The 27,368-nt window shown below is 52.1% G+C and overlaps 1 protein-coding gene across 1 annotated transcript in view; it reads left to right on the plus strand.

The window, feature by feature from the left end:
* Positions 1–27,368, plus strand: part of LOC135564926 (E3 ubiquitin-protein ligase RNF216-like) — a 49,949-nt gene that overhangs the window by 17,308 nt on the left and 5,273 nt on the right. Inside the window, exon 3 of the mRNA XM_065011008.1 lies at positions 19,920–20,017. Within this exon, the coding sequence (XP_064867080.1) occupies positions 19,920–20,017 (98 nt within the window). The remainder of the gene's footprint in view (positions 1–19,919; positions 20,018–27,368) is intronic.

Consider the following 27,368-nt stretch of genomic DNA (forward strand, 5'->3'; position numbering starts at 1 on the left):
CCCATTTGCGACCAAGCTTTTAACTTCCTGACTGATGTCTTGAGATGTAGTTCTCTCCTCTGTCCTGTAGATGGAGACAGAGCTCCATGACTGATGTAGTCTTCCCCCCTTCATCTCTCTCTGTCCTGTAGTTCTCTCCTCTCTGTCCTGTAGTTCTCTCCTCTCTGTCCTGTAGTTCTCTCCTCTCTGTCCTGTAGTTCTCTCCTCTCTGTCCTGTAGTTCTCTCCTCTCTGTCCTGTAGTTCTCTCCTCTCTGTCCCGTAGTTCTCTCCTCTCTGTCCCGTAGTCCTCTCCTCTCTGTCCTGTAGTTCTCTCCTCTCTGTCCTGTAGTTCTCTCCTCTCTGTCCTGTAGTTCTCTCCTCTCTGTCCTGTAGTTCTCTCCTCTCTGTCCTGTAGTTCTCTCCTCTCTGTCCTGTAGTTCTCTCCTCTCTGTCCCGTAGTTCTCTCCTCTCTGTCCTGTAGTTCTCTCCTCTCTGTCCTTTAGTTCTCTCCTCTCTGTCCCGTAGTTCTCTCCTCTCTGTCCCGTAGTTCTCTCCTCTCTGTCCCGTAGTTCTCTCCTCTCTGTAGTTCTCTCCTCTCTGTAGTTCTCTCCTCTCTGTAGTTCTCTCCTCTCTGTCCTGTAGTTCTCTCCTCTCTGTCCTGTAGTTCTCTCCTCTCTGTCCTGTAGTTCTCTCCTCTCTGTCCCGTAGTTCTCTCCTCTCTGTCCCGTAGTTCTCTCCTCTCTGTCCCGTAGTTCTCTCCTCTCTGTCCTGTAGTTCTCTCCTCTCTGTCCCGTAGTTCTCTCCTCTCTGTCCCGTAGTTCTCTCCTCTCTGTCCTGTAGTTCTCTCCTCTCTGTCCCGTAGTTCTCTCCTCTCTGTCGTTCTCTCCTCTCTGTCCTGTAGTTCTCTCCTCTCTGTCCCGTAGTTCTCTCCTCTCTGTCCTGTAGTTCTCTCCTCTCTGTCCTGTAGTTCTCTCCTCTCTGTCCCGTAGTTCTCTCCTCTCTGTCCCGTAGTTCTCTCCTCTCTGTCCTGTAGTTCTCTCCTCTCTGTCCTGTAGTTCTCTCCTCTCTGTCCCGTAGTTCTCTCCTCTCTGTCCTGTAGTTCTCTCCTCTCTGTCCTGTAGTTCTCTCCTCTCTGTCCCGTAGTTCTCTCCTCTCTGTCCTGTAGTTCTCTCCTCTCTGTCCCGTGGTTCTCTCCTCTCTGTCCTGTAGTTCTCTCCTCTCTGTCCTGTAGTTCTCTCCTCTCTGTTCTGTAGTTCTCTCCTCTCTGTCCCGTAGTTCTCTCCTCTCTGTCCCGTAGTTCTCTCCTCTCTGTCCCGTAGTTTTCTCCTCTCTGTCCTGTAGTTCTCTCCTCTCTGTCCTGTAGTTCTCTCCTCTCTGTCCCGTAGTTCTCTCCTCTCTGTCCCGTAGTTCTCTCCTCTCTGTAGTTCTCTCCTCTCTGTCCTGTAGTTCTCTCCTCTCTGTCCCGTAGTTCTCTCCTCTCTGTCCCGTAGTTCTCTCCTCTCTGTCCTGTAGTTCTCTCCTCTCTGTCCCGTAGTTCACTCCTCTCTGTCCTGTAGTTCTCTCCTCTCTGTCCTGTAGTTCTCTCCTCTCTGTCCTGTAGTTCTCTCCTCTCTGTCCCGTAGTTCTCTCCTCTCTGTCCTGTAGTTCTCTCCTCTCTGTCCTGTAGTTCTCTCTGTCCCGTAGTTCTCTCCTCTCTGTCCCGTAGTTCTCTCCTCTCTGTCCTGTAGTTCTCTCCTCTCTGTTCTGTAGTTCTCTCCTCTCTGTCCTGTAGTTCTCTCCTCTCTCCTCTCTGTCCTGTAGTTCTCTCCTCTCTGTCCTGTAGTTCTCTCCTCTCTGTCCTGTAGTTCTCTTCTCTCTGTCCCGTAGTTCTCTCCTCTCTGTCCCGTAGTTCTCTTCTCTCTGTCCCGTAGTTCTCTTCTCTCTGTCCCGTAGTTCTCTCCTCTCTGTCCTGTAGTTCTCTCCTCTCTGTCCTGTAGTTCTCTCCTCTCTGTCCTGTAGTTCTCTCCTCTCTGTCCTGTAGTTTCTCCTCTCTGTCCTGTAGTTCTCTCCTCTCTGTCCTGTAGTTCTCTCCTCTCTGTCCTGTAGTTCTCTCCTCTCTGTCCTGTAGTTCTCTCCTCTCTGTCCTGTAGTTCTCTCCTCTCTGTCCCGTAGTTCTCTCTGTCCCGTAGTTCTCTCTGTCCCGTAGTTCTCTCTGTCCCGTAGTTCTCTCCTCTCTGTCCCGTAGTTCTCTCCTCTCTGTCCCGTAGTTCTCTCCTCTCTGTCCCGTAGTTCTCTCCTCTCTGTCCCGTAGTTCTCTCCTCTGTCCCGTAGTTCTCTCCTCTCTGTCCTGTAGTTCTCTCCTCTCTGTCCCGTAGTTCTCTCCTCTCTGTCCCGTAGTTCTCTCCTCTCTGTCCCGTAGTTCTCTCCTCTCTGTCCCGTAGTTCTCTCCTCTCTGTCCCGTAGTTCTCTCCTCTCTGTCCTGTAGTTCTCTCCTCTCTGTCCCGTAGTTCTCTCCTCTCTGTCCCGTAGTTCTCTTCTCTCTGTCCCGTAGTTCTCTTCTCTTTGTCCCGTAGTTCTCTCCTCTCTGTCCTGTAGTTCTCTCCTCTCTGTCCTGTAGTTCTCTCCTCTCTGTCCTGTAGTTTCTCCTCTCTGTCCTGTAGTTCTCTCCTCTCTGTCCTGTAGTTCTCTCCTCTCTGTCCTGTAGTTCTCTCCTCTCTGTCCTGTAGTTCTCTCCTCTCTGTCCTGTAGTTCTCTCCTCTCTGTCCTGTAGTTCTCTCCTCTCTGTCCCGTAGTTCTCTCTGTCCCGTAGTTCTCTCTGTCCCGTAGTTCTCTCCTCTCTGTCCCGTAGTTCTCTCCTCTCTGTCCCGTAGTTCTCTCCTCTCTGTCCCGTAGTTCTCTCCTCTGTCCCGTAGTTCTCTCCTCTCTGTCCTGTAGTTCTCTCCTCTCTGTCCCGTAGTTCTCTCCTCTCTGTCCCGTAGTTCTCTCCTCTCTGTCCCGTAGTTCTCTCCTCTCTGTCCCGTAGTTCTCTCCTCTCTGTCCTGTAGTTCTCTCCTCTCTGTCCTGTAGTTCTCTCCTCTCTGTCCTGTAGTTCTCTCCTCTCTGTCCTGTAGTTCTCTCCTCTCTGTCCCGTAGTTCTCTCCTCTCTGTCCCGTAGTTCTCTCCTCTCTGTCCTGTAGTTCTCTCCTCTCTGTCCCGTAGTTCTGTCCTCTCTGTCCTGTAGTTCTGTCCTCTCTGTCCTGTAGTTCTGTCCTCTCTGTCCTGTAGTTCTCTCCTCTCTGTCCTGTAGTTCTCTCCTCTCTGTCCCGTAGTTCTCTCCTCTCTGTCCCGTAGTTCTCTCCTCTCTGTCCCGTAGTTCTCTCCTCTCTGTCCTGTAGTTCTCTCCTCTCTGTCCTGTAGTTCTCTCCTCTCTGTCCTGTAGTTCTCTCCTCTCTGTCCTGTAGTTCTCTCCTCTCTGTCCCGTAGTTCTCTCCTCTCTGTCCCGTAGTTCTCTCCCTCTCTGTCCCGTAGTTCTCTCCTCTCTGTCCCGTAGTTCTCTCCTCTCTGTCCCGTAGTTCTCTCCTCTCTGTCCCGTAGTTCTCTCCTCTCTGTCCCGTAGTTCTCTCCTCTCTGTCCTGTAGTTCTCTCCTCTCTGTCCCGTAGTTCTCTCCTCTCTGTCCTGTAGTTCTCTCCTCTCTGTCCTGTAGTTCTCTCCTCTCTGTCCTGTAGTTCTCTCCTCTCTGTCCCGTAGTTCTCTCCTCTCTGTCCTGTAGTTCTCTCCTCTCTGTCCTGTAGTTCTCTCCTCTCTGTTCTGTAGTTCTCTCCTCTCTGTCCTGTAGTTCTCTCCTCTCTGTCCTGTAGTTCTCTCCTCTCTGTCCTGTAGTTCTCTCTGTCCCGTAGTTCTCTCCTCTCTGTCCTGTAGTTCTCTCTGTCCTGTAGTTCTCTCTGTCCCGTAGTTCTCTCCTCTCTGTCCTGTAGTTCTCTCCTCTCTGTCCTGTAGTTCTCTCCTCTCTCCTCTCTGTCCTGTAGTTCTCTCCTCTCTCCTCTCTGTCCTAGTCTAGTCTTCCTCTCTCCGTCTCCTACTCCTCCTCCTCAGTGTGTGACACTGCATTCCTGGGGCTAAGTACACACACTCACTCTCTCTCACACACACACACACACACACACACACACACACACTGTTTTCCACATGTGGTTATGAGATTTGTAGGGCGGCAGGGTAGCCTAGTGGTTAGAGCGTTGGGCCAGTAACCTTGTTGCAAAAACTAATCCCAGAGCTGACAAGGTACAAATCTGTCGTTCTGCCCCTGAATAGGCAGTTAACCCACTGGTCCTAGACCAGTTAACCCACTGGTCCTAGACCAGTTAACCCACTGTTCCTAGACCAGTTAACCCACTGTTCCTAGGCCAGTTAACCCACTGTTCCTAGACCAGTTAACCCACTGTTCCTAGGCCAGTTAACCCACTGTTCCTAGACCAGTTAACCCACTGTTCCTAGACCAGTTAACCCACTGTTCCTAGACCAGTTAACCCACTGTTCCTAGGCCAGTTAACCCACTGTTCCTAGGCCAGTTAACCCACTGTTCCTAGACCAGTTAACCCACTGTTCCTAGACCAGTTAACCCACTGTTCCTAGGCCAGTTAACCCACTGTTCCTAGACCAGTTAACCCACTGTTCCTAGACCAGTTAACCCACTGTTCCTAGACCAGTTAACCCACTGTTCCTAGGCCAGTTAACCCACTGTTCCTAGACCAGTTAACCCACTGTTCCTAGACCAGTTAACCCACTGTTCCTAGACCAGTTAACCCACTGTTCCTAGACCAGTTAACCCACTGTTCCTAGGCCAGTTAACCCACTGTTCCTAGACCAGTTAACCCACTGTTCCTAGGCCAGTTAACCCACTGTTCCTAGGCCAGTTAACCCACTGTTCCTAGGCCGTCATTGAAAATAAGAATTTGTTCTTAACTGACTTGCCTAGTAAAATAAAGGTAAAATAATTGTGTGTGTGTGTGTGTGTGTGTTAGTAGCTGAAACTGTGTGTGTGAGGAGTCACACAGTATATCTGTGTTGGGGGAGCTCCTCTTTCCCCAGACCATGTGCTCTGACCGTACCCCCCCTCCCCAGACCATGTGCTCTGACCGTACCCCCCCTCCCCAGACCATGTGCTCTGACCGTACCCCCCCTCCCCAGACCATGTGCTCTGACCGTACCCCCTCCCCAGACCATGTGCTCTGACCGTACCCCCTCCCCAGACCATGTGCTCTGACCGTACCCCCTCCCCAGACCATGTGCTCTGACCGTACCCTCCCCAGACCATGTGCTCTGACCGTACCCCCTCCCCAGACCATGTGCTCTGACCGTACCCCCCTCCCCAGACCATGTGCTCTGACCGTACCCCCCTCCCCAGACCATGTGCTCTGACCGTACCCCCCTCCCCAGACCATGTGCTCTGACCGTACCCCCCTCCCCAGACCATGTGCTCTGACCGTACCCCCCTCCCCAGACCATGTGCCCTGACCGCACCCCCTCCCCAGACCATGTGCTCTGACCGCATTCCCCTCCCCAGACCATGTGCTCTGACCGCACCCCCTCCCAGACCATGTGCTCTGACCGCACTCCCCTCCCCAGACCATGTGCTCTGACCGTACCCCCTCCCCAGACCATGTGCTCTGACCGTACCCCCTCCCCAGACCATGTGCTCTGACCGTACCCCCTCCCCAGACCATGTGCTCTGACCGTACCCCCTCCACAGACCATGTGCTCTGACCGTACCCCCCTCCCCAGACCATGTGCTCTGACCGTACCCCCCTCCCCAGACCATGTGCTCTGACCGTACCCCCTCCCCAGACCATGTGCTCTGACCGTACCCCTCCCCAGACCATGTGCTCTGACCGTACCCCCTCCCCAGACCATGTGCTCTGACCGTACCCCCCTCCCCAGACCATGTGCCCTGACCGTACCCCCCTCCCCAGACCATGTGCCCTGTCCGTACCCCCTCCCCAGACCATGTGCTCTGACCGTACCCCCCTCCCCAGACCATGTGCTCTGACCGTACCCCCTCCCCAGACCATGTACTCTGACCGCACCCCCTCCCCAGACCATGTGCTCTGACCGTACTCCCCCTCCCCAGACCATGTGCTCTGACCGCACCCCCCTCCCCAGACCATGTGCTCTGACCGTACCCCCTCCCCAGACCATGTGCTCTGACCGTACCCCCCTCCCCAGACCATGTGCTCTGACCGTACCCCCTCCCCAGACCATGTGCTCTGACCGTACCCCCCTCCCCAGACCATGTGCCCTGACCGTACCCCCTCCCCAGACCATGTGCTCTGACCGTACCCCCTCCCCAGACCATGTGCTCTGACCGTACCCCCCTCCCCAGACCATGTGCTCTGACCGTACCCCCTCCCCAGACCATGTGCTCTGACCGTACCCCCTCCACAGACCATGTGCTCTGACCGTACCCCCCTCCCCAGACCATGTGCTCTGACCGTACCCCCTCCCCAGACCATGTGCTCTGACCGTACCCCCCTCCCCAGACCATGTGCTCTGACCGTACCCCCCCTCCCCAGAGCGCGTACCCCTCCCCAGACCATGTGCTCTGACCGTACCCCCTCCCCAGACCATGTGCTCTGACCGTACCCCCCTCCCCAGACCATGTGCCCTGACCGTACCCCCTCCCCAGACCATGTGCTCTGACCGTACCCCCTCCCCAGACCATGTGCTCTGACCGTACCCCCCTCCCCAGACCATGTGCTCTGACCGTACCCCCCCTCCCCAGACCATGTGCTCTGACCGCACCCCCCTCCCCAGACCATGTGCTCTGACCGTACCCCCTCCCCAGACCATGTGCTCTGACCGTACCCCCCTCCCCAGACCATGTGCTCTGACCGTACCCCCCCCTCCCCAGACCATGTGCTCTGACCGTACCCCCCCTCCCCAGACCATGTGCTCTGACCGTACCCCCCTCCCCAGACCATGTGCTCTGACCGTACCCCCTCCCCAGACCATGTGCTCTGACCGTACCCCCCCCTCCCCAGACCATGTGCTCTGACCGTACCCTCTCCCCAGACCATGTGCTCTGACCGTACCCCCCTCCCCAGACCATGTGCTCTGACCGTACCTCATTCATATACACACTGACTACACACACTCTCTCATATACACACACTGAATATATACACACTGACTACACACACTGACTACACACACTCTCTCATATACACACACTGACTACACACACTGACTACACACACACTGAATACACACACTCTCTCATATACACACACTGAATATATACACACTGAATACACACACACTGACTACACACACTGACTACACACACTCTCATATACACACACTGAATACACACACTCTCTCATATACACACACTGAATATATACACACTGAATACACACACTCTCTCATATACACACACTGAATATATACACACTGAATACACACACACTGAATACACACACTCTCTCATATACACACACTGAATATATACACACTGAATACACACACACTGAATACACACACTCTCTCATATACACACACTGACTACACACACACTCTCTCATATACACACACTGAATATATACACACTGAATACACACACTGAATACACACACTGAATACACACACTCTCTCATATACACACACTGAATATACACACACTGAATACACACACACTGAATACACACACTCTCTCATATACACACACTGACTACACACACACTGAATACACACACTCTCTCATATACACACACTGAATATATACACACTGAATACACACACACTGAATACACACACTCTCTCATATACACACACTGAATATATACACACTGAATACACACACACTGAATACACACACTCTCTCATATACACACACTGACTACACACACACTGAATACACACACTCTCTCATATACACACACTGAATATATACACACTGAATACACACACACTGAATACACACACTCTCTCATATACACACACTGAATATATACACACTGAATACACACACACTGACTACACACACACTCTCATATACACACACTGAATATATACACACTGAATATACACACACTGAATATATATACACACACTGACTACACACACTCTCTCATATACACACACTGAATATATACACACTGAATACACACACACTGAATACACACACTGACTACACACACTCTCATATACACACACTGAATACACACACTCTCTCATATACACACACTGACTACACACACACTGAATACACACACTCTCTCATATACACACACTGAATATATACACACTGAATACACACACTGACTACACACACTCTCTCATATACACACACTGAATATATACACACTGAATACACACACACTGAATATACACACTGAATACACACACTCTCATATACACACACTGACTACACACACACTGAATACACACACTCTCTCATATACACACTCTGAATATATACACACTGAATACACACACACTGAATACACACACACTCTCATATACACACACTGAATATATACACACTGAATACACACACACTGAATATACACACTGAATACACACACTCTCATATACACACACTGACTACACACACACTGAATACACACACTCTCTCATATACACACTCTGAATATATACACACTGACTACACACACACTGAATACACACACTCTCTCATATACACACACTGAATATACACACTCTCATATACACACACTGAATATATACACTGAATACACACACACTGAATACACACACTCTCTCATACACACACACTGAATACACACACTGAATATATACACACTGAATACACACACACTGAATACACACACACTGAATATATACACACTGACTACACACACTGACTACACACACTCTCTCATATACACACACTGAATATATACACACTGACTACACACACTGACTACACACACTCTCTCATATACACACACTGACTACACACACACTGAATACACACACTCTCTCATATACACACTCTGACTACACACACACTGAATACACACACTCTCTCATATACACACTCTGAATATATACACACTGAATATACACACACTGAATATACACACTGAATACACACACACTGAATATACACACTGAATACACACACACTGAATACACACACACTGAATACACACACTCTCATATACACACACTGAATACACACACACTGAATATACACACTCTCTCATATACACACACTGAATATATACACTGAATACACACACACTGAATACACACACTCTCTCATATACACACACTGAATACACACACTGAATACACACACTGAATACACACACTGAATACACACACTGAATACACACACTGAATATACACACTGAATACACACACACTGAATACACACACACTGAATACACACACACTGAATATACACACACTGAATATACACACACTGAATATACACACACTGAATACACACACACTGAATACACACACACTGAATACACACACACTGAATACACACACACTGAATATACACACACTGAATATACACACACTGAATATACACACACTGAATACACACACACTGAATACACACACACGCTGAATATACACACTGAATACACACACACTGAATACACACACTCTCTCATATACACACACTGAATACACACACACTGAATACACACACTCTCTCATATACACACACTGAATATACACACTGAATACACACACTGAATACACACACTGAATACACACACACTGAATACACATACACTGAATACACACACACTGAATATATACACACTGAATACACACACTGAATACACACACTGAATACACACACACTGAATACACACACACTGAATACACACACACTGAATACACACACACTGAATACACACACACTGGATACACACACTGAATACACACACGCTGAATACACACACACTGAATATACACACTGAATACACACACACTCTCATATACACACACTGAATACACACACTGAATACACACACACTGAATACACACACTCTCTCATATACACACACTGAATATACACACTGAATACACACACACTGAATACACACACTCTCTCATATACACACACTGAATATATACACACTGAATACACACACTGAATATACACACTGAATACACACACACTGAATACACACACACTGAATACACACACACTGAATACACACACACTGAATATACACACACTGAATACACACACTGAATACACACACTGAATACACACACACTGAATACACACACTGAATACACACACACTGAATACACACACTGAATACACACACTGAATATACACACACTGAATACACACACTCTCTCATATACACACACTGAATATATACACACTGAATACACACACTGAATATACACACTGAATACACACACACTGAATACACACACACTGAATACACACACACTGAATACACACACACTGAATATACACACACTGAATACACACACTGAATACACACACTGAATACACACACTGAATACACACACTGAATACACACACACTGAATACACACACTGAATACACACACACTGAATACACACACTGAATACACACACTGAATATACACACACTGAATACACACACTCTCATATACACACTGAATATACACACACTGAATATACACACACTGAATACACACACTGAATACACACACACTCATGTCCATCCTCTGGCTGTTGCCACAAGGGTGTGATATTTCACTGTCTTTATTCATCCACTCCTTCCCTCTCCTCTCTCCCTCCCTATTGTCTGGGTTAGCTAATGCTAACTCACTGCTCTGCTATCATGGAGACAGGCTCTATAGCTAACTGGCTAATGCTAACCCACTGCTCTGCTATCATGGAGACAGGCTCTATAGCTAACTGGCTAATGCTAACCCACTGCTCTGCTATCATGGAGACAGGCTCTATAGCTAACTGGCTAATGCTAACCCACTGCTTTACTAAGGCCATCATGGAGACAGGCTCTATAGCTAACTGGCTAATGCTAACCCACTGCTTTACTAAGGCTATCATGGAGACAGGCTCTATAGCTAACTGGCTAATGCTAACCCACTGCTCTGCTATCATGGAGACAGGCTCTATAGCTAACTGGCTAATGCTAACCCACTGCTCTGCTATCATGGAGACAGGCTCTATAGCTAACTGGCTAATGCTAACCCACTGCTCTACTAAGGCCATCATAGAGACAGGCTCTATAGCTAACTGGCTAATGCTAACCCACTGCTCTGCTATCATGGAGACAGGCTATATAGCTAACTGGCTAATGCTAACCCACTGCTCTACTAAGGCTATCATGGAGACAGGCTCTATAGCTAACTGGCTAATGCTAACCCACTGCTTTACTAAGGCTATCATGGAGACAGGCTCTATAGCTAACTGGCTAATGCTAACCCACTGCTCTGCTATCATGGAGACAGGCTCTATAGCTAACTGGCTAATGCTAACCCACTGCTCTGCTATCATGGAGACAGGCTCTATAGCTAACTGGCTAATGCTAACCCACTGCTCTGCTATCATGGAGACAGGCTCTATAGCTAACTGGCTAATGCTAACCCACTGCTCTACTAAGGCCATCATAGAGACAGGCTCTATAGCTAACTGGCTAATGCTAACCCACTGCTCTGCTATCATGGAGACAGGCTATATAGCTAACTGGCTAATGCTAACCCACTGCTCTGCTATCATGGAGACAGGCTCTATAGCTAACTGGCTAATGCTAACCCACTGCTCTACTAAGGCTATCATGGAGACAGGCTCTATAGCTAACTGGCTAATGCTAACCCACTGCTCTGCTATCATGGAGACAGGCTATATAGCTAACTGGCTAATGCTAACCCACTGCTCTGCTATCATGGAGACAGGCTCTATAGCTAACTGGCTAATGCTAACCCACTGCTCTGCTAAGGCCATCATAGAGACAGGCTCTATAGCTAACTGGCTAATGCTAACCCACTGCTCTGCTATCATGGAGACAGGCTCTATAGCTAACTGGCTAATGCTAACCCACTGCTCTGCTATCATGGAGACAGGCTCTATAGCTAACTGGCTAATGCTAACCCACTGCTCTACTAAGGCTATTTGTATTTTTACATTTTTATTTTACCTTTATTTAACTAGGCAAGTCAGTTAAGAACAAATTCTTATTTACAATGGCCTGGCAAAAGCCTTCCTGCGGGGACGGGGGCTCGGATTTAAAAAAATAAATATGTTAAGGACATTTATTTATTTTACCGTTATTTAACCAGGCAAGTCAGTTAAGAACAAATTCTTCTTTACAATGACGGCCTACCAAGGAACAATGGGTTAACTGCCTTGTTCAGGAGCAGAACGACAGATTTTGTACCTTGTCAGCTCGGGGATTTGAACTTGCAACCTTCCGGTTACTAGTCCAATGCTCTAACCACTAGGCTACCCTGCCGCCCCAGACATAACACAACACTACATAAAGAAGCAAGGGTGCTGTGGGATTATTTAATATACTCTTTGAAGAGGTAGGGTTTCAGACGTTTTGGTAAGATAGACAGGGACTCTGCTGTCCTAGCATCAGGGGGAAGATGGACTCTGCTGTCCGAGCATCAGGGGGAAGATGGGCAGGGACTCTGTTGTCCTAGCATCAGGGGGAAGATGGACTCTGCTGTCCGAGCATCACAGGGACTCTGCTGTCCTAGCTTCAGGGGGAAGATGGACAGGGACTCTGCTGTCCTAGCATCAGGGGGAAGATGGACAGGGTCTCTGCTGTCCGAGCATCAGGGGGAAGATGGACAGGGTCTCTGCTGTCCTAGCATCAGGGGGAAGATGGACAGGGACTCTGCTGTCCTAGCATCAGGGGGAAGATGGGCAGGGACTCTGTTGTCCTAGCATCAGGGGGAAGATGGACAGGGTCTCTGCTGTCCTAGCATCAGGGGGAAGATGGACAGGGTCTCTGCTGTCCTAGCATCAGGGGGAAGATGGACAGGGACTCTGCTGTCCTAGCATCAGGGGGAAGATGGACAGGGACTCTGCTGTCCTAGCATCAGGGGGAAGATGGACAGGGACTCTGCTGTCCTAGCATCAGGGGAAGATGGACAGGGACTCTGCTGTCCTAGCATCAGGGGAAGATGGACAGGGTCTCTGCTGTCCTAGCATCAGGGGAAGATGGACAGGGTCTCTGCTGTCCTAGCATCAGGGGGAAGATGGACAGGGACTCTGCTGTCCTAGCATCAGGGGAAGATGGACAGGACTCTGCTGTCCTAGCATCAGGGGAAGATGGACAGGGTCTCTGCTGTCCTAGCATCAGGGGAAGATGGACAGGGACTCTGCTGTCCTAGCATCAGGGGGAAGATGGACAGGGACTCTGCTGTCCTAGCATCAGGGGGAAGATGGACAGGGACTCTGCTGTCCTAGCATCAGGGGGAAGATGGGCAGGGACTCTGCTGTCCTAGCATCAGGGGGAAGATAGACAGGGACTCTGCTGTCCTAACATCAGGGGGAAGATGGACAGGGACTCTGCTGTCCTAGCATCAGGGGAAGATGGACAGGGACTCTGCTGTCCTAGCATCAGGGGGAAGATGGACTCTGCTGTCCGAGCATCACAGGGACTCTGCTGTCCTAGCTTCAGGGGGAAGATGGACAGGGACTCTGCTGTCCTAGCATCAGGGGGAAGATGGACAGGGTCTCTGCTGTCCTAGCATCAGGGGGAAGATGGACAGGGACTCTGCTGTCCTAGCATCAGGGGGAAGATGGACAGGGACTCTGCTGTCCTAGCATCAGGGGGAAGATGGACAGGGACTCTGCTGTCCTAGCATCAGGGGGAAGATGGGCAGGGACTCTGCTGTCCTAGCATCAGGGGGAAGATAGACAGGGACTCTGCTGTCCTAACATCAGGGGGAAGATGGACAGGGACTCTGCTGTCCTAGCATCAGGGGGAAGATGGACAGGGACTCTGCTGTCCTAGCATCAGGGGGAAGATGGACTCTGCTGTCCGAGCATCACAGGGACTCTGCTGTCCTAGCTTCAGGGGGAAGATGGACAGGGACTCTGCTGTCCTAGCATCAGGGGGAAGATGGATTCTGCTGTCCTAGCATCAGGGGGAAGATGGACAGGGACTCTGCTGTCCTAGCATCAGGGGGAAGATGGACAGGGACTCTGTTGTCCTAGCATCAGGGGGAAGATGGACAGGGACTCTGCTGTCCTAGCATCAGGGGGGAAGCTGGTTCCACCATTGGGGTACCAGGACAGAGAAGAGCTTGGACTGGGCAGGGCTGAGCGGGAGCTGCCTCCTGTAGGGCTGGGAGGGCCAAGAGACCAGAGGTGGCAGAACGGAGTGCTCAGGTTGGGGTGTAGAGTTGGAGCCTGAAGGAGGGAGGGCCAAGAGACCAGAGGTGGCAGAACGGAGTGCTCAGGTTGGGGTGTAGAGGTAGAGCCTGAAGGAGGGAGGGTCAAGAGACCAGAGGTGGCAGAACGGGGTGCTCAGGTTGGGGTGTAGAGTTGGAGCCTGAAGGAGGGAGGGCCAAGAGACCAGAGGTGGCAGAACGGAGTGCTCAGGTTGGGGTGTAGAGTTGGAGCCTGAAGGAGGGAGGGTCAGATCCCCATGCTGCTTTGTAGTGAAGCACCATGGTGTTGTAGTGGATGTGAACTTCGACTGGAAGCCTGTGGCATTGTGGGTAAATTGCAGGGGTTTGATGACAAAGCGAGGACTTGGACTGGAAGCCTGTGGCATTGTGGGTAAATTGCAGGGGTTTGATGACAAAGCGGGGACTTGAACTGAAAGCCTGTGGCATTGTGGGTAAATTGCAGGGGTTTGATGACAAAGCGAGGACTTGGACTGGAAGCCTGTGGCATTGTGGGTAAATTGCAGGGGTTTGATGACAAAGCGGGGACTTGGACTGGAAGCCTGTGGCATTGTGGGTAAATTGCAGGAGTTTGATGACAAAGCGGGGACTTGGACTGGAAGCCTGTGGCATTGTGGGTAAATTACAGGTGTTTGATGACAAAGCGGGGACTTGGACTGGAAGCCTGTGGCATTGTGGGTAAATTGCAGGGGTTTGATGACAAAGCGGGGACTTGGACTGGAAGCCTGTGGCATTGTGGGTAAATTGCAGGAGTTTGATGACAAAGCGAGGACTTGGACTGAAAAGCCTGTGGCATTGTGGGTAAATTGCAGGGGTTTGATGACAAAGCGGGAAGAGCAGCCAACGGTGAGTTGAGAGTTGTCACCTGGGACGCTAACGCTAGTTGTTGCTGAATCTGTCGTTTGCCACAGTCATCAATATTAATTAGGAATATGTAAATATGAACGTCATGACATCACTACTTAGTTTGGGGTTGTGATGGCAACCAGTCGTTTAAAGGATCGTGGGATTTACTACGTGTCGAATAATATTTTGTATTTGTCACGTGCTCATTTACAACCGGACTGTACAGTGAAATGCTTACTTTACAAGCCTTCTACCCACAATGCAACAGTGAAGAGGCGACTCCGGGATGCTGGACTTTCGAGGCAGAGTTGCAAAGAAAAAGCCATATCTCAGACTGGCCAATATAAAAACATATTTAAGAGTTGGCAAAAGAACACAGACACTGGACAGAGGAACAGCTACCCTGCTTTTCTTCTGGGGGTCCTGTAACATTAAGGAAGTTCTATACAATAAAAAATATGACATTTCATTACATAACACTTTTGAACAGCGAGGAACATGAACCTCTCGACCTGCTTCACTACAGCCTCGTCGATGTAAACGAGGGGGGCGTGTTCAGACCTCCGTTTCCTGTAGTCCACGATTTAGCTCATTAGTGTTGCTGACGTTGAGGGAGAGAGGTTGTTGTCCCTGGCACCACACTTGCCAGGTCTTTGACCTCCTCCCTATTGGCTGTCTTCATCGTTGACGGTGTTCAGGCCTACCATTCGTTGTGTGGTCGGGAAACTTAATGATGGTGCTTTGGTCACGTAGTCGTGGGTGAGCAGGGGAGTACAGGAGTTGGGGGGGTGAAACCGTAGTCGTGGGGTGAACAGGGGGTACAGGAGGGGACAAAGCCTGGTGTTGAACGCTGAGCTCTCGTCAATGGACAGCATTCTCACGTAGGTGTTCCTTTTGGTGCTGTGGTCATCGCAGTGAGACTCTGGTTTCGAGCCCAGACTCTGTCGCAGCTTTGGGCCAATCGGTTGGTGCAGTGAGACTCTGGGTTCGAGCCCAGGCTCTGTCGCAGCTTTGGGCCTCCCGGTTGGTGCAGTGAGACTCTGGGTTCGAGCCCAGGCTCTGTCGCAGCCGGCCGCGACCGGGAGGTCCGTGAGGCGACGCACAATTAGCCTCGTCCAGGTTAGGGAGGGTTTGGCCGGTAGGGATATCCTTGTCTCATCGCACACTAGCGACTCCTGTGGCAAGCCGGGCGCAGTGCACGCTAACTAGGTCGCAAGGGGCACGGTGGTTCCTCCGACACATTGGTGCGGCTGGCTTCCGGGTTGGATGGGCGCTGTGTTAAGAAGCAGTGCGGCTTGGTTGGGTTGTGTTTCGGGGGACGCATGGCTTTCGACCTTCGTCTCTCCCGAGCCCGTACGGGAGTTGTAGCGATGAGACAAGATAGTAGCTACTAAAATAATTGGACACCACGAAATTGGGGACCACGAAACTGAGCCGTTTAGCTCAGTGCGGACGTTGCCTGTAATCCATGGTTTCTGGTTGGGATATGTACGTACGGTCACTGTGGGGACGACGACATCGATGCACTTCTTCTTAATGAAACTGAGTGTGTCCCCCAGATGTCCTTCAGCATGTTGAGCCGGTGGAGATGCTGTTACTAGGCAACCACGCAGTCAGGGACGGATCACACTTCTGCTGCTGCTGCCTCTCTCTCTCTTCTCTTTCTTCTCTCTCTCTCTCTCTCTCTCTCTCTCTCTCTCTCTCTCTCTCTCCCTCTCCTTCTCTCTCCTTCTCTCTCTCCCTCTCTCTCCTTCTCTCTCTCTCTCTCTCTCTCTCTCTCTGTCTCTGTCTCTGTCTCTGTCTCTCTCTCTCTCTCTCTCTGTCTCTCTCTCTCTCTCTCTCTGTCTCTCTCTCTCTCTCTCTGTCTCTCTGTCTCTGTCTCTCTGTCTCTCTTTCTCTCTTTCTTTCTCTCTCTCTTTCTTTCTCTCTCTCTGTCTCTCTCTCTCTTCTCTTTCTTCTCTCTGTCTCTCTCTCTCTCTTCTCTTTCTTCTCTCTGTCTCTCTCTCTCTGTCTGTCTGTCTCTCTTTCTCTCTGTCTGTCTCTCTCTCTCTCTGTCTGTCTCTCTCTCTGTCTGTCTCTCTCTCTCTCTGTCTGTCTCTCTCTCTCGCTCACACACACACACTCACTCCCAGAGCCACAGCTAGCCAGTGTTTGAGGCAGTCTGTTGCAGTGGCTCGGGAACACTTGGTTTAGGACAACTCCCCTTTTAAAACATTCTACTGGTTCTACTTTGCAACCCAGCCGTGCACTAGTTAGGAAGAGATTTCTCTCCTCCCCTCTCCTCTCCTTTTCTCACCTCTCCTCCCTCATCTCCTTTCCTCTCGCCTCCCCTCCCATTGCCTCTCCCCTCTTCTCCCTTCACCTCTCCTCTCCTCTCCTCCTTACCTCTCCCGTCCCCTCTCCTCCTCACCTCTCCCCCCTCACCTCTCCCGTCCCCTCTCCTCCTCACCTCTCCCGTCCCTCTCCTCCTCACCTCTCCCGCCCCTCTCCTCCTCACCTCTCCCCGTCCCCTCTCCTCCCCTTCCCTCCTCCTCCTCACCTCTCCCCGTCCCCTCTCCTCCCCTTCCTCTCCTCCTCCGCCTCCTCCCCTATCCTCCTCACCTCTCCCCTTCCCTCTCCTCCTCACCTCTCCCGTCCCTCTCCTCCTCACCTCTCCCCTTCCCTCTCCCCCTTCCCCTCTCCTCCCCTTCCTCTCCTCCTCATCTCTCCCGTCCCCTATCCTCCTCACCTCTCCCCCTCCTCTCCTCCTCACCTCTCCCGTCCCCTCTCCTCCTCACCTCTCCCCTCCCCTCTCCTCCCTCACCTCTCCCCTTCCCTCTCCTCCCCTTCCCTCTCCTCCCCCCTTCCTCTCCTCCCTTCCCTCTCCTCCTCACCTCTCCCCTTCCCTCTCCTCCTCACCTCTCCCGTCCCCTCTCCTCCTCACCTCCCCGTCCCCTCTCCTCCTCACCTCTCCCGTCCCCTATCCTCCTCACCTCCCTCCCTCTCCTCCCTCACCTCTCCCCTCCCCTCTCCTCCTCACCTCTCTCCTCCTCACCTCTCCTCCTCACCTCTCCCCTCCCTCCTCCTCCTCACCTCTCCTCCTCACCTCTCCCGTCCCCTCTCCTCCTCACCTCTCCCGTCCCCTATCCTCCTCACCTCTCCCCTCCCCTCTCCTCCTCACCTCTCCCGTCCCCTCTCCTCCTCACCTCTCCTCCCCTCTCCTCTCACCTCTCCCTCCCCTCTCTCCTCACCTCTCCTCCTCACCTCTCCTCCCCTCTCCTCCTCACTCCTCCCGTCCCCTCTCCTCCTCACCTCTCCCGCCCCCTATCCCCTCCTCCTTTCCTCTCCTCACCTCTCCCGTCCCCCTATCCTCCTCACCTCTCCTCCCCTCTCCTCCTCCTCCTCCCCTCCCCTCTCCTCCTCTCCTCTCCTCCTCACCCCTCTCCCCTCTCCTCCTCACCTCTCCTCCTCACCTCTCCCGTCCCCTATCCTCCTCACCTCTCCCTCCCCTCTCCTCCTCACCTCTCCCTCCCCTCCTCCCTCACCTCTCCTCCTCACCTCTCCCGTCCCCTATCCTCCTCACCTCTCCCTCCCTCTCCTCCTCCCCTCTCCTCCTCACCTCTCCTCCTCACCTCTCCCTTCCCTCTCCTCCTCACTCTCCCCTTCCCTATCCTCCCCTCACCTCTCCCCCCTTCCCTATCCTCCTCTCCCGTCCCTTCCCTATCCTCTCACCTCTCCCGTCCCCTATCCTCCTCCTTTCTCTCCCCTCACCTCTCTCCTCCCCTATCCTCCTCACCTCTCCCTCCCTCTCCTCCTCCTCTCTCCCCTCCCCTCTCCCTCCCCTCTCCTCCTCACCTCTCCCCTCCCCCTCCTCCTCACCTCTCCTCCTCACCTCTCCCGTCCCCTATCCTCCCTCACCTCTCCCTCCCCTCTCCTCCTCACCTCTCCCCTCCCTCTCTCCTCCTCACCTCTCCTCCTCACCTCTCCCCTTCCCTCTCCTCCTCACCTCTCCCCTTCCCTATCCTCCTCACCTCTCCCCTTCCCTCTCCTCCTCACCTCCCCTTCCCTCTCCTCCCTTCCCCTCTCCTCCTCACCTCTCCGTCCCCTATCCTCCTCTCCCGTCCCCTCCCTCCTCACCTCTCCCCTTCCTCTCCTCCTCACCTCTCCCTCCCTCTCCTCCTCCTCTCTCCCTCCCCTCTCCTCCTCCTCTCTCTCCTCCTCCTCTCCCCTCCCCTCTCCTCCTCACCTCTCCGTCCCCTATCCTCCTCCTTTCCTCCCCTCACCTCTCCCTCCCCTATCCTCCTCACTCTCTCCTCTCCCCTCCCTCTCCTCCTCCTCTCTCCCTCCTCTCCTCCTCCCCTCTCCTCACTCACCTCTCCGTCCCCCTATCCTCCTCACCTCTCCCGTCCCCTATCCTCCTCACCTCTCCCCTCCCTCTCCTCCTCCTCCTCTCCCTCCTCCTTTCCTCTCCCCCTCCTTTCCATTATTTCTACAGTCTCAAGTCTCACTATTGTGTCCTGGATGTTGGATGTTGTTACCTGTGTTTTGATTGAGACGAGGGGAGGAGAACATGTGACCATCTCTCCTCCTCACCCTCCTCCTTTCCTCTCCCCCTCCCCTCTCCTCCTCCTTTCCTCTCCCCTCCTCCTTTCCTCTCCCCTCCCCTTCCCTTCCCTCTCCTCCTCACCTCTCCCCTCCCCTCATTTAGGGGTAACCTAAACCTTGGATGCTACGTTACTGTTTTTACCAAATCTCTCCTCTCCCCTCTCTCCAGGAGAGCTGCAGGAAGTGCCGTGTCCAGTGGAAGGAGCATGCTGGGAAGTCATGTGACCAGGTCATGGAACGAGATGAGATACGCATGAGGGTGGCCTTGTAAGTTACTGACCAGAGAGAGAGGGGTCCTTGCTATCTCTCCCTCATATGTTAAATGCAGGTGGCCTTGTAAGTGCCTGACCAGAGAGAGAGGGGTCCTTGCTATCTCTCCCTCATATGTTAAATGCAGGTGGCCTTGTAAGTGCCTGACCAGAGAGAGAGGGGTCCTTGCTATCTCTCCCTCATATGTTAATATGGTCCATGCAGGTGGCCTTGTAAGTGCCTGACCAGAGAGAGGGGTCCTTGCTATCTCTCCCTCATATGGTAATATGGTCCAACACGACTGAAACCTACTGTAGTCCCGCCCCCCAGGTCACCTGATATGACTGTAAAGCTGATCTTATTGGCCAACCACGACTGAGACCTACTGTAGTCCCGCCCCCCAAGTCACCTGATATGACTGTAAAGCTGATCTTATTGGCCAACCACGACTGAAACCTACTGTAGTCCCGCCCCCCAAGTCACCTGATATGACTGTAAAGCTGATCTTATTGGCCAACACGACTGAGACCTACTGTAGTCCCGCCCCCCAAGTCATCTAATATGACTGTAAAGCTGATCTTATTGGCCAACCACGACTGAGACCTACTGTAGTCCCGCCCCCCAAGTCACCTGATATGACTGTAAAGCTGATCTTATTGGCCAACCACGACTGAGACCTACTGTAGTCCCGCCCCCCAGGTCACCTGATATGACTGTAAAGCTGATCTTATTGGCCAACCACGACTGAGACCTACTGTAGTCCCGCCCCCCAAGTCATCTAATATGACTGTAAAGCTGATCTTATTGGCCAACCACGACTGAAACCTACTGTAGTCCCGCCCCCCAAGTCATCTAATATGACTGTAAAGCTGATCTTATTGGCCAACCACGACTGAGACCTACTGTAGTCCCGCCCCCCAAGTCACCTGATATGACTGTAAAGCTGATCTTATTGGCCAACCACGACTGAAACCTACTGTAGTCCCACCCCCCCAAGTCACCTGATATGACTGTAAAGCTGATCTTATTGGCCAACCACGACTGAAATCTACTGTAGTCCCGCCCCTCAAGTCATCTGATATGACTGTAAAGCTGATCTTATTGGCCAACCACGACTGAAATCTACTGTAGTCCCACCCCCCAAGTCATCTGATATGACTGTAAAGCTGATCTTATTGGCCAACCACGACTGTCCATCTCAATAGGCTACTTGTGTTTGGTAACAATCTAATCTACTCTCTGGGCTGTGATTGGTCACAGGGGCCGACCTAGTGACATAGCAGCTGTGTCGTCTGGACAATGACCTTGTTGACTCTCTGGGCTGTGATTGGTCACAGGGGCCGACCTAGTGACATAGCAGCTGTGTCGTCTGTACAATGACCTTGTTGACCTCTCTTGGCTGTGATTGGTCACAGGGCCGACCTAGTGACATAGCAGCTGTGTCGTCTGTACAATGACCTTGTTGACCTCTCTGGGCTGTGATTGGTCACAGGGCCGACCTAGTGAGGTACCAGCTGTGTCGTCTGGACAATGACCTTGTTGACCTCTCTTGGCTGTGATTGGTCACAGGGCCGACCTAGTGACATACCAGCTGTGTCGTCTGGACAATGACCTTGTTGACTCTCTGGGCTGTGATTGGTCACAGGGGCCGACCTAGGGACGTACCAGCTGTGTCGTCTGTACAGTGACCTTGTTGACTCTCTGGGCTGTGATTGGTCACAGGGCCGACCTAGTGACATAGCAGCTGTGTCTGTACAATGACCTTGTTGACTCTCTGGGCTGTGATTGGTCACAGGGCCGACCTAGTGACATAGCAGCTGTGTCGTCTGTACAATGACCTTGTTGACTCTCTGGGCTGTGATTGGTCACAGGGGCGACCTAGTGACGTACCAGCTGTGTCGTCTGGACAATGACCTTGTTGACTCTCTGGGCTGTGATTGGTCACAGGGGCCGACCTAGTGACATAGCAGCTGTGTCGTCTGTACAATGACCTTGTTGACCTCTCTTGGCTGTGATTGGTCACAGGGCCGACCTAGTGACATACCAGCTGTGTCGTCTGGACAATGACCTTGTTGACTCTCTGGGCTGTGATTGGTCACAGGGGCCGACCTAGTGACATAGCAGCTGTGTCGTCTGTACAATGACCTTGTTGACCTCTCTTGGCTGTGATTGGTCACAGGGCCGACCTAGTGACATAGCAGCTGTGTCGTCTGTACAATGACCTTGTTGACCTCTCTTGGCTGTGATTGGTCACAGGGCCGACCTAGGTGTCGTCTGGACAATGACCTTGTTGACTCTCTGGGCTGTGATTGGTCACAGGGGCCGACCTAGTGACGTACCAGCTGTGTCGTCTGGACAATGACCTTGTTGACTCTCTGGGCTGTGATTGGTCACAGGGCCGACCTAGTGACATAGCAGCTGTGTCGTCTGTACAATGACCTTGTTGACCTCTCTTGGCTGTGATTGGTCACAGGGCCGACCTAGTGACATAGCAGCTGTGTCGTCTGTACAATGACCTTGTTGACCTCTCTTGGCTGTGATTGGTCACAGGGCCGACCTAGTGACATACCAGCTGTGTCGTCTGGACAATGACCTTGTTGACTCTCTGGGCTGTGATTGGTCACAGGGGCCGACCTAGTGACATAGCAGCTGTGTCGTCTGTACAATGACCTTGTTGACCTCTCTTGGCTGTGATTGGTCACAGGGCCGACCTAGTGACATAGCAGCTGTGTCGTCTGTACAATGACCTTGTTGACCTCTCTTGGCTGTGATTGGTCACAGGGCCGACCTAGTGACATAGCAGCTGTGTCGTCTGTACAATGACCTTGTTGACCTCTCTTGGCTGTGATTGGTCACAGGGCCGACCTAGGTGTCGTCTGGACAATGACCTTGTTGACTCTCTGGGCTGTGATTGGTCACAGGGGCCGACCTAGTGACGTACCAGCTGTGTCGTCTGGACAATGACCTCGTTGACTCTCTGGGCTGTGATTGGTCACAGGGCCGACCTAGTGACATATCAGCTGTGTCGTCTGTACAATGACCTCGTTGACTCTCTGGGCTGTGATTGGTCACAGGGGCCGACCTAGTGACATACCAGCTGTGTCGTCTGGACAATGACCTTGTTGACTCTCTGGGCTGTGATTGGTCACAGGGCCGACCTAGTGACATATCAGCTGTGTCGTCTGTACAATGACCTCGTTGACTCTCTGGGCTGTGATTGGTCACAGGGGCCGACCTAGTGACATACCAGCTGTGTCGTCTGGACAATGACCTTGTTGACTCTCTTGGCTGTGATTGGTCACAGGGCCGACCTAGTGACATAGCAGCTAGGTCGTCTGTACAATGACCTTGTTGACCTCTCTTGGCTGTGATTGGTCACAGGGCCGACCTAGGTGTCGTCTGTACAATGACCTTGTTGACTCTCTGGGCTGTGATTGGTCACAGGGGCCGACCTAGTGACATACCAGCTGTGTCGTCTGTACAATGACCTCGTTGACTCTCTGGGCTGTGATTGGTCACAGGGCCGACCTAGTGACATAGCAGCTGTGTCGTCTGTACAATGACCTTGTTGACTCTCTGGGCTGTGATTGGTCACAGGGGCGACCTAGTGACGTACCAGCTGTGTCGTCTGGACAATGACCTTGTTGACTCTCTGGGCTGTGATTGGTCACAGGGGCCGACCTAGTGACATAGCAGCTGTGTCGTCTGTACAATGACCTTGTTGACCTCTCTTGGCTGTGATTGGTCACAGGGCCGACCTAGTGACATACCAGCTGTGTCGTCTGGACAATGACCTTGTTGACTCTCTGGGCTGTGATTGGTCACAGGGGCCGACCTAGTGACATAGCAGCTGTGTCGTCTGTACAATGACCTCGTTGACTCTCTGGGCTGTGATTGGTCACAGGGGCCGACCTAGTGACATACCAGCTGTGTCGTCTGGACAATGACCTTGTTGACTCTCTTGGCTGTGATTGGTCACAGGGCCGACCTAGTGACATACCAGCTGTGTCGTCTGGACAATGACCTTGTTGACTCTCTGGGCTGTGATTGGTCACAGGGGCCGACCTAGTGACATACCAGCTGTGTCGTCTGGACAATGACCTTGTTGACTCTCTTGGCTGTGATTGGTCACAGGGCCGACCTAGTGACATAGCAGCTAGGTCGTCTGTACAATGACCTTGTTGACTCTCTTGGCTGTGATTGGTCACAGGGGCCGACCTAGTGACATACCAGCTGTGTCGTCTGTACAATGACCTTGTTGACTCTCTGGGCTGTGATTGGTCACAGGGGCCGACCTAGTGACGTACCAGCTGTGTCGTCTGTACAATGACCTCGTTGACTCTCTGGGCTGTGATTGGTCACAGGGCCGACCTAGTGACATATCAGCTGTGTCGTCTGTACAATGACCTCGTTGACTCTCTGGGCTGTGATTGGTCACAGGGGCCGACCTAGTGACATACCAGCTGTGTCGTCTGGACAATGACCTTGTTGACTCTCTGGGCTGTGATTGGTCACAGGGCCGACCTAGTGACATATCAGCTGTGTCGTCTGTACAATGACCTCGTTGACTCTCTGGGCTGTGATTGGTCACAGGGGCCGACCTAGTGACATACCAGCTGTGTCGTCTGGACAATGACCTTGTTGACTCTCTTGGCTGTGATTGGTCACAGGGCCGACCTAGTGACATAGCAGCTAGGTCGTCTGTACAATGACCTTGTTGACCTCTCTTGGCTGTGATTGGTCACAGGGCCGACCTAGGTGTCGTCTGTACAATGACCTTGTTGACTCTCTGGGCTGTGATTGGTCACAGGGGCCGACCTAGTGACGTACCAGCTGTGTCGTCTGTACAATGACCTCGTTGACTCTCTGGGCTGTGATTGGTCACAGGGGCCGACCTAGTGACATACCAGCTGTGTCGTCTGGACAATGACCTTGTTGACTCTCTTGGCTGTGATTGGTCACAGGGCCGACCTAGTGACATACCAGCTGTGTCGTCTGGACAATGACCTTGTTGACTCTCTGGGCTGTGATTGGTCACAGGGGCCGACCTAGTGACATACCAGCTGTGTCGTCTGGACAATGACCTTGTTGACTCTCTTGGCTGTGATTGGTCACAGGGCCGACCTAGTGACATAGCAGCTAGGTCGTCTGTACAATGACCTTGTTGACTCTCTTGGCTGTGATTGGTCACAGGGGCCGACCTAGTGACATACCAGCTGTGTCGTCTGTACAATGACCTTGTTGACTCTCTGGGCTGTGATTGGTCACAGGGGCCGACCTAGTGACGTACCAGCTGTGTCGTCTGTACAATGACCTCGTTGACTCTCTGGGCTGTGATTGGTCACAGGGCCGACCTAGTGACATATCAGCTGTGTCGTCTGTACAATGACCTCGTTGACTCTCTGGGCTGTGATTGGTCACAGGGGCCGACCTAGTGACATACCAGCTGTGTCGTCTGGACAATGACCTTGTTGACTCTCTGGGCTGTGATTGGTCACAGGGCCGACCTAGTGACATATCAGCTGTGTCGTCTGTACAATGACCTCGTTGACTCTCTGGGCTGTGATTGGTCACAGGGGCCGACCTAGTGACATACCAGCTGTGTCGTCTGGACAATGACCTTGTTGACTCTCTTGGCTGTGATTGGTCACAGGGCCGACCTAGTGACATAGCAGCTAGGTCGTCTGTACAATGACCTTGTTGACCTCTCTTGGCTGTGATTGGTCACAGGGCCGACCTAGGTGTCGTCTGTACAATGACCTTGTTGACTCTCTGGGCTGTGATTGGTCACAGGGGCCGACCTAGTGACATACCAGCTGTGTCGTCTGTACAATGACCTCGTTGACTCTCTGGGCTGTGATTGGTCACAGGGCCGACCTAGTGACATAGCAGCTGTGTCGTCTGTACAATGACCTTGTTGACTCTCTGGGCTGTGATTGGTCACAGGGGCGACCTAGTGACGTACCAGCTGTGTCGTCTGGACAATGACCTTGTTGACTCTCTGGGCTGTGATTGGTCACAGGGGCCGACCTAGTGACATAGCAGCTGTGTCGTCTGTACAATGACCTTGTTGACCTCTCTTGGCTGTGATTGGTCACAGGGCCGACCTAGTGACATACCAGCTGTGTCGTCTGGACAATGACCTTGTTGACTCTCTGGGCTGTGATTGGTCACAGGGGCCGACCTAGTGACATAGCAGCTGTGTCGTCTGTACAATGACCTTGTTGACCTCTCTTGGCTGTGATTGGTCACAGGGCCGACCTAGTGACATAGCAGCTGTGTCGTCTGTACAATGACCTTGTTGACCTCTCTTGGCTGTGATTGGTCACAGGGCCGACCTAGGTGTCGTCTGGACAATGACCTTGTTGACTCTCTGGGCTGTGATTGGTCACAGGGGCCGACCTAGTGACGTACCAGCTGTGTCGTCTGGACAATGACCTTGTTGACTCTCTGGGCTGTGATTGGTCACAGGGGCCGACCTAGTGACATAGCAGCTGTGTCGTCTGTACAATGACCTTGTTGACCTCTCTTGGCTGTGATTGGTCACAGGGCCGACCTAGTGACATAGCAGCTGTGTCGTCTGTACAATGACCTTGTTGACCTCTCTTGGCTGTGATTGGTCACAGGGCCGACCTAGTGACATACCAGCTGTGTCGTCTGGACAATGACCTTGTTGACTCTCTGGGCTGTGATTGGTCACAGGGGCCGACCTAGTGACATAGCAGCTGTGTCGTCTGTACAATGACCTTGTTGACCTCTCTTGGCTGTGATTGGTCACAGGGCCGACCTAGTGACATACCAGCTGTGTCGTCTGGACAATGACCTTGTTGACTCTCTTGGCTGTGATTGGTCACAGGGCCGACCTAGTGACATACCAGCTGTGTCGTCTGGACAATGACCTTGTTGACTCTCTGGGCTGTGATTGGTCACAGGGGCGACCTAGTGACGTACCAGCTGTGTCGTCTGGACAATGACCTTGTTGACCTCTCTGGGCTGTGATTGGTCACAGGGCCGACCTAGTGAGGTACCAGCTGTGTCGTCTGGACAATGACCTTGTTGACCTCTCTTGGCTGTGATTGGTCACAGGGCCGACCTAGTGACATACCAGCTGTGTCGTCTGGACAATGACCTTGTTGACTCTCTGGGCTGTGATTGGTCACAGGGGCCGACCTAGTGACGTACCAGCTGTGTCGTCTGTACAGTGACCTTGTTGACTCTCTGGGCTGTGATTGGTCACAGGGCCGACCTAGTGACATAGCAGCTGTGTCTGTACAATGACCTTGTTGACTCTCTGGGCTGTGATTGGTCACAGGGCCGACCTAGTGACATAGCAGCTGTGTCGTCTGTACAATGACCTTGTTGACTCTCT

The sequence above is a fragment of the Oncorhynchus nerka genome, linkage group LG26, assembly GCF_034236695.1.
Source record: "Oncorhynchus nerka isolate Pitt River linkage group LG26, Oner_Uvic_2.0, whole genome shotgun sequence".
NCBI classification, from domain to species: Eukaryota; Metazoa; Chordata; class Actinopteri; order Salmoniformes; family Salmonidae; genus Oncorhynchus; species Oncorhynchus nerka.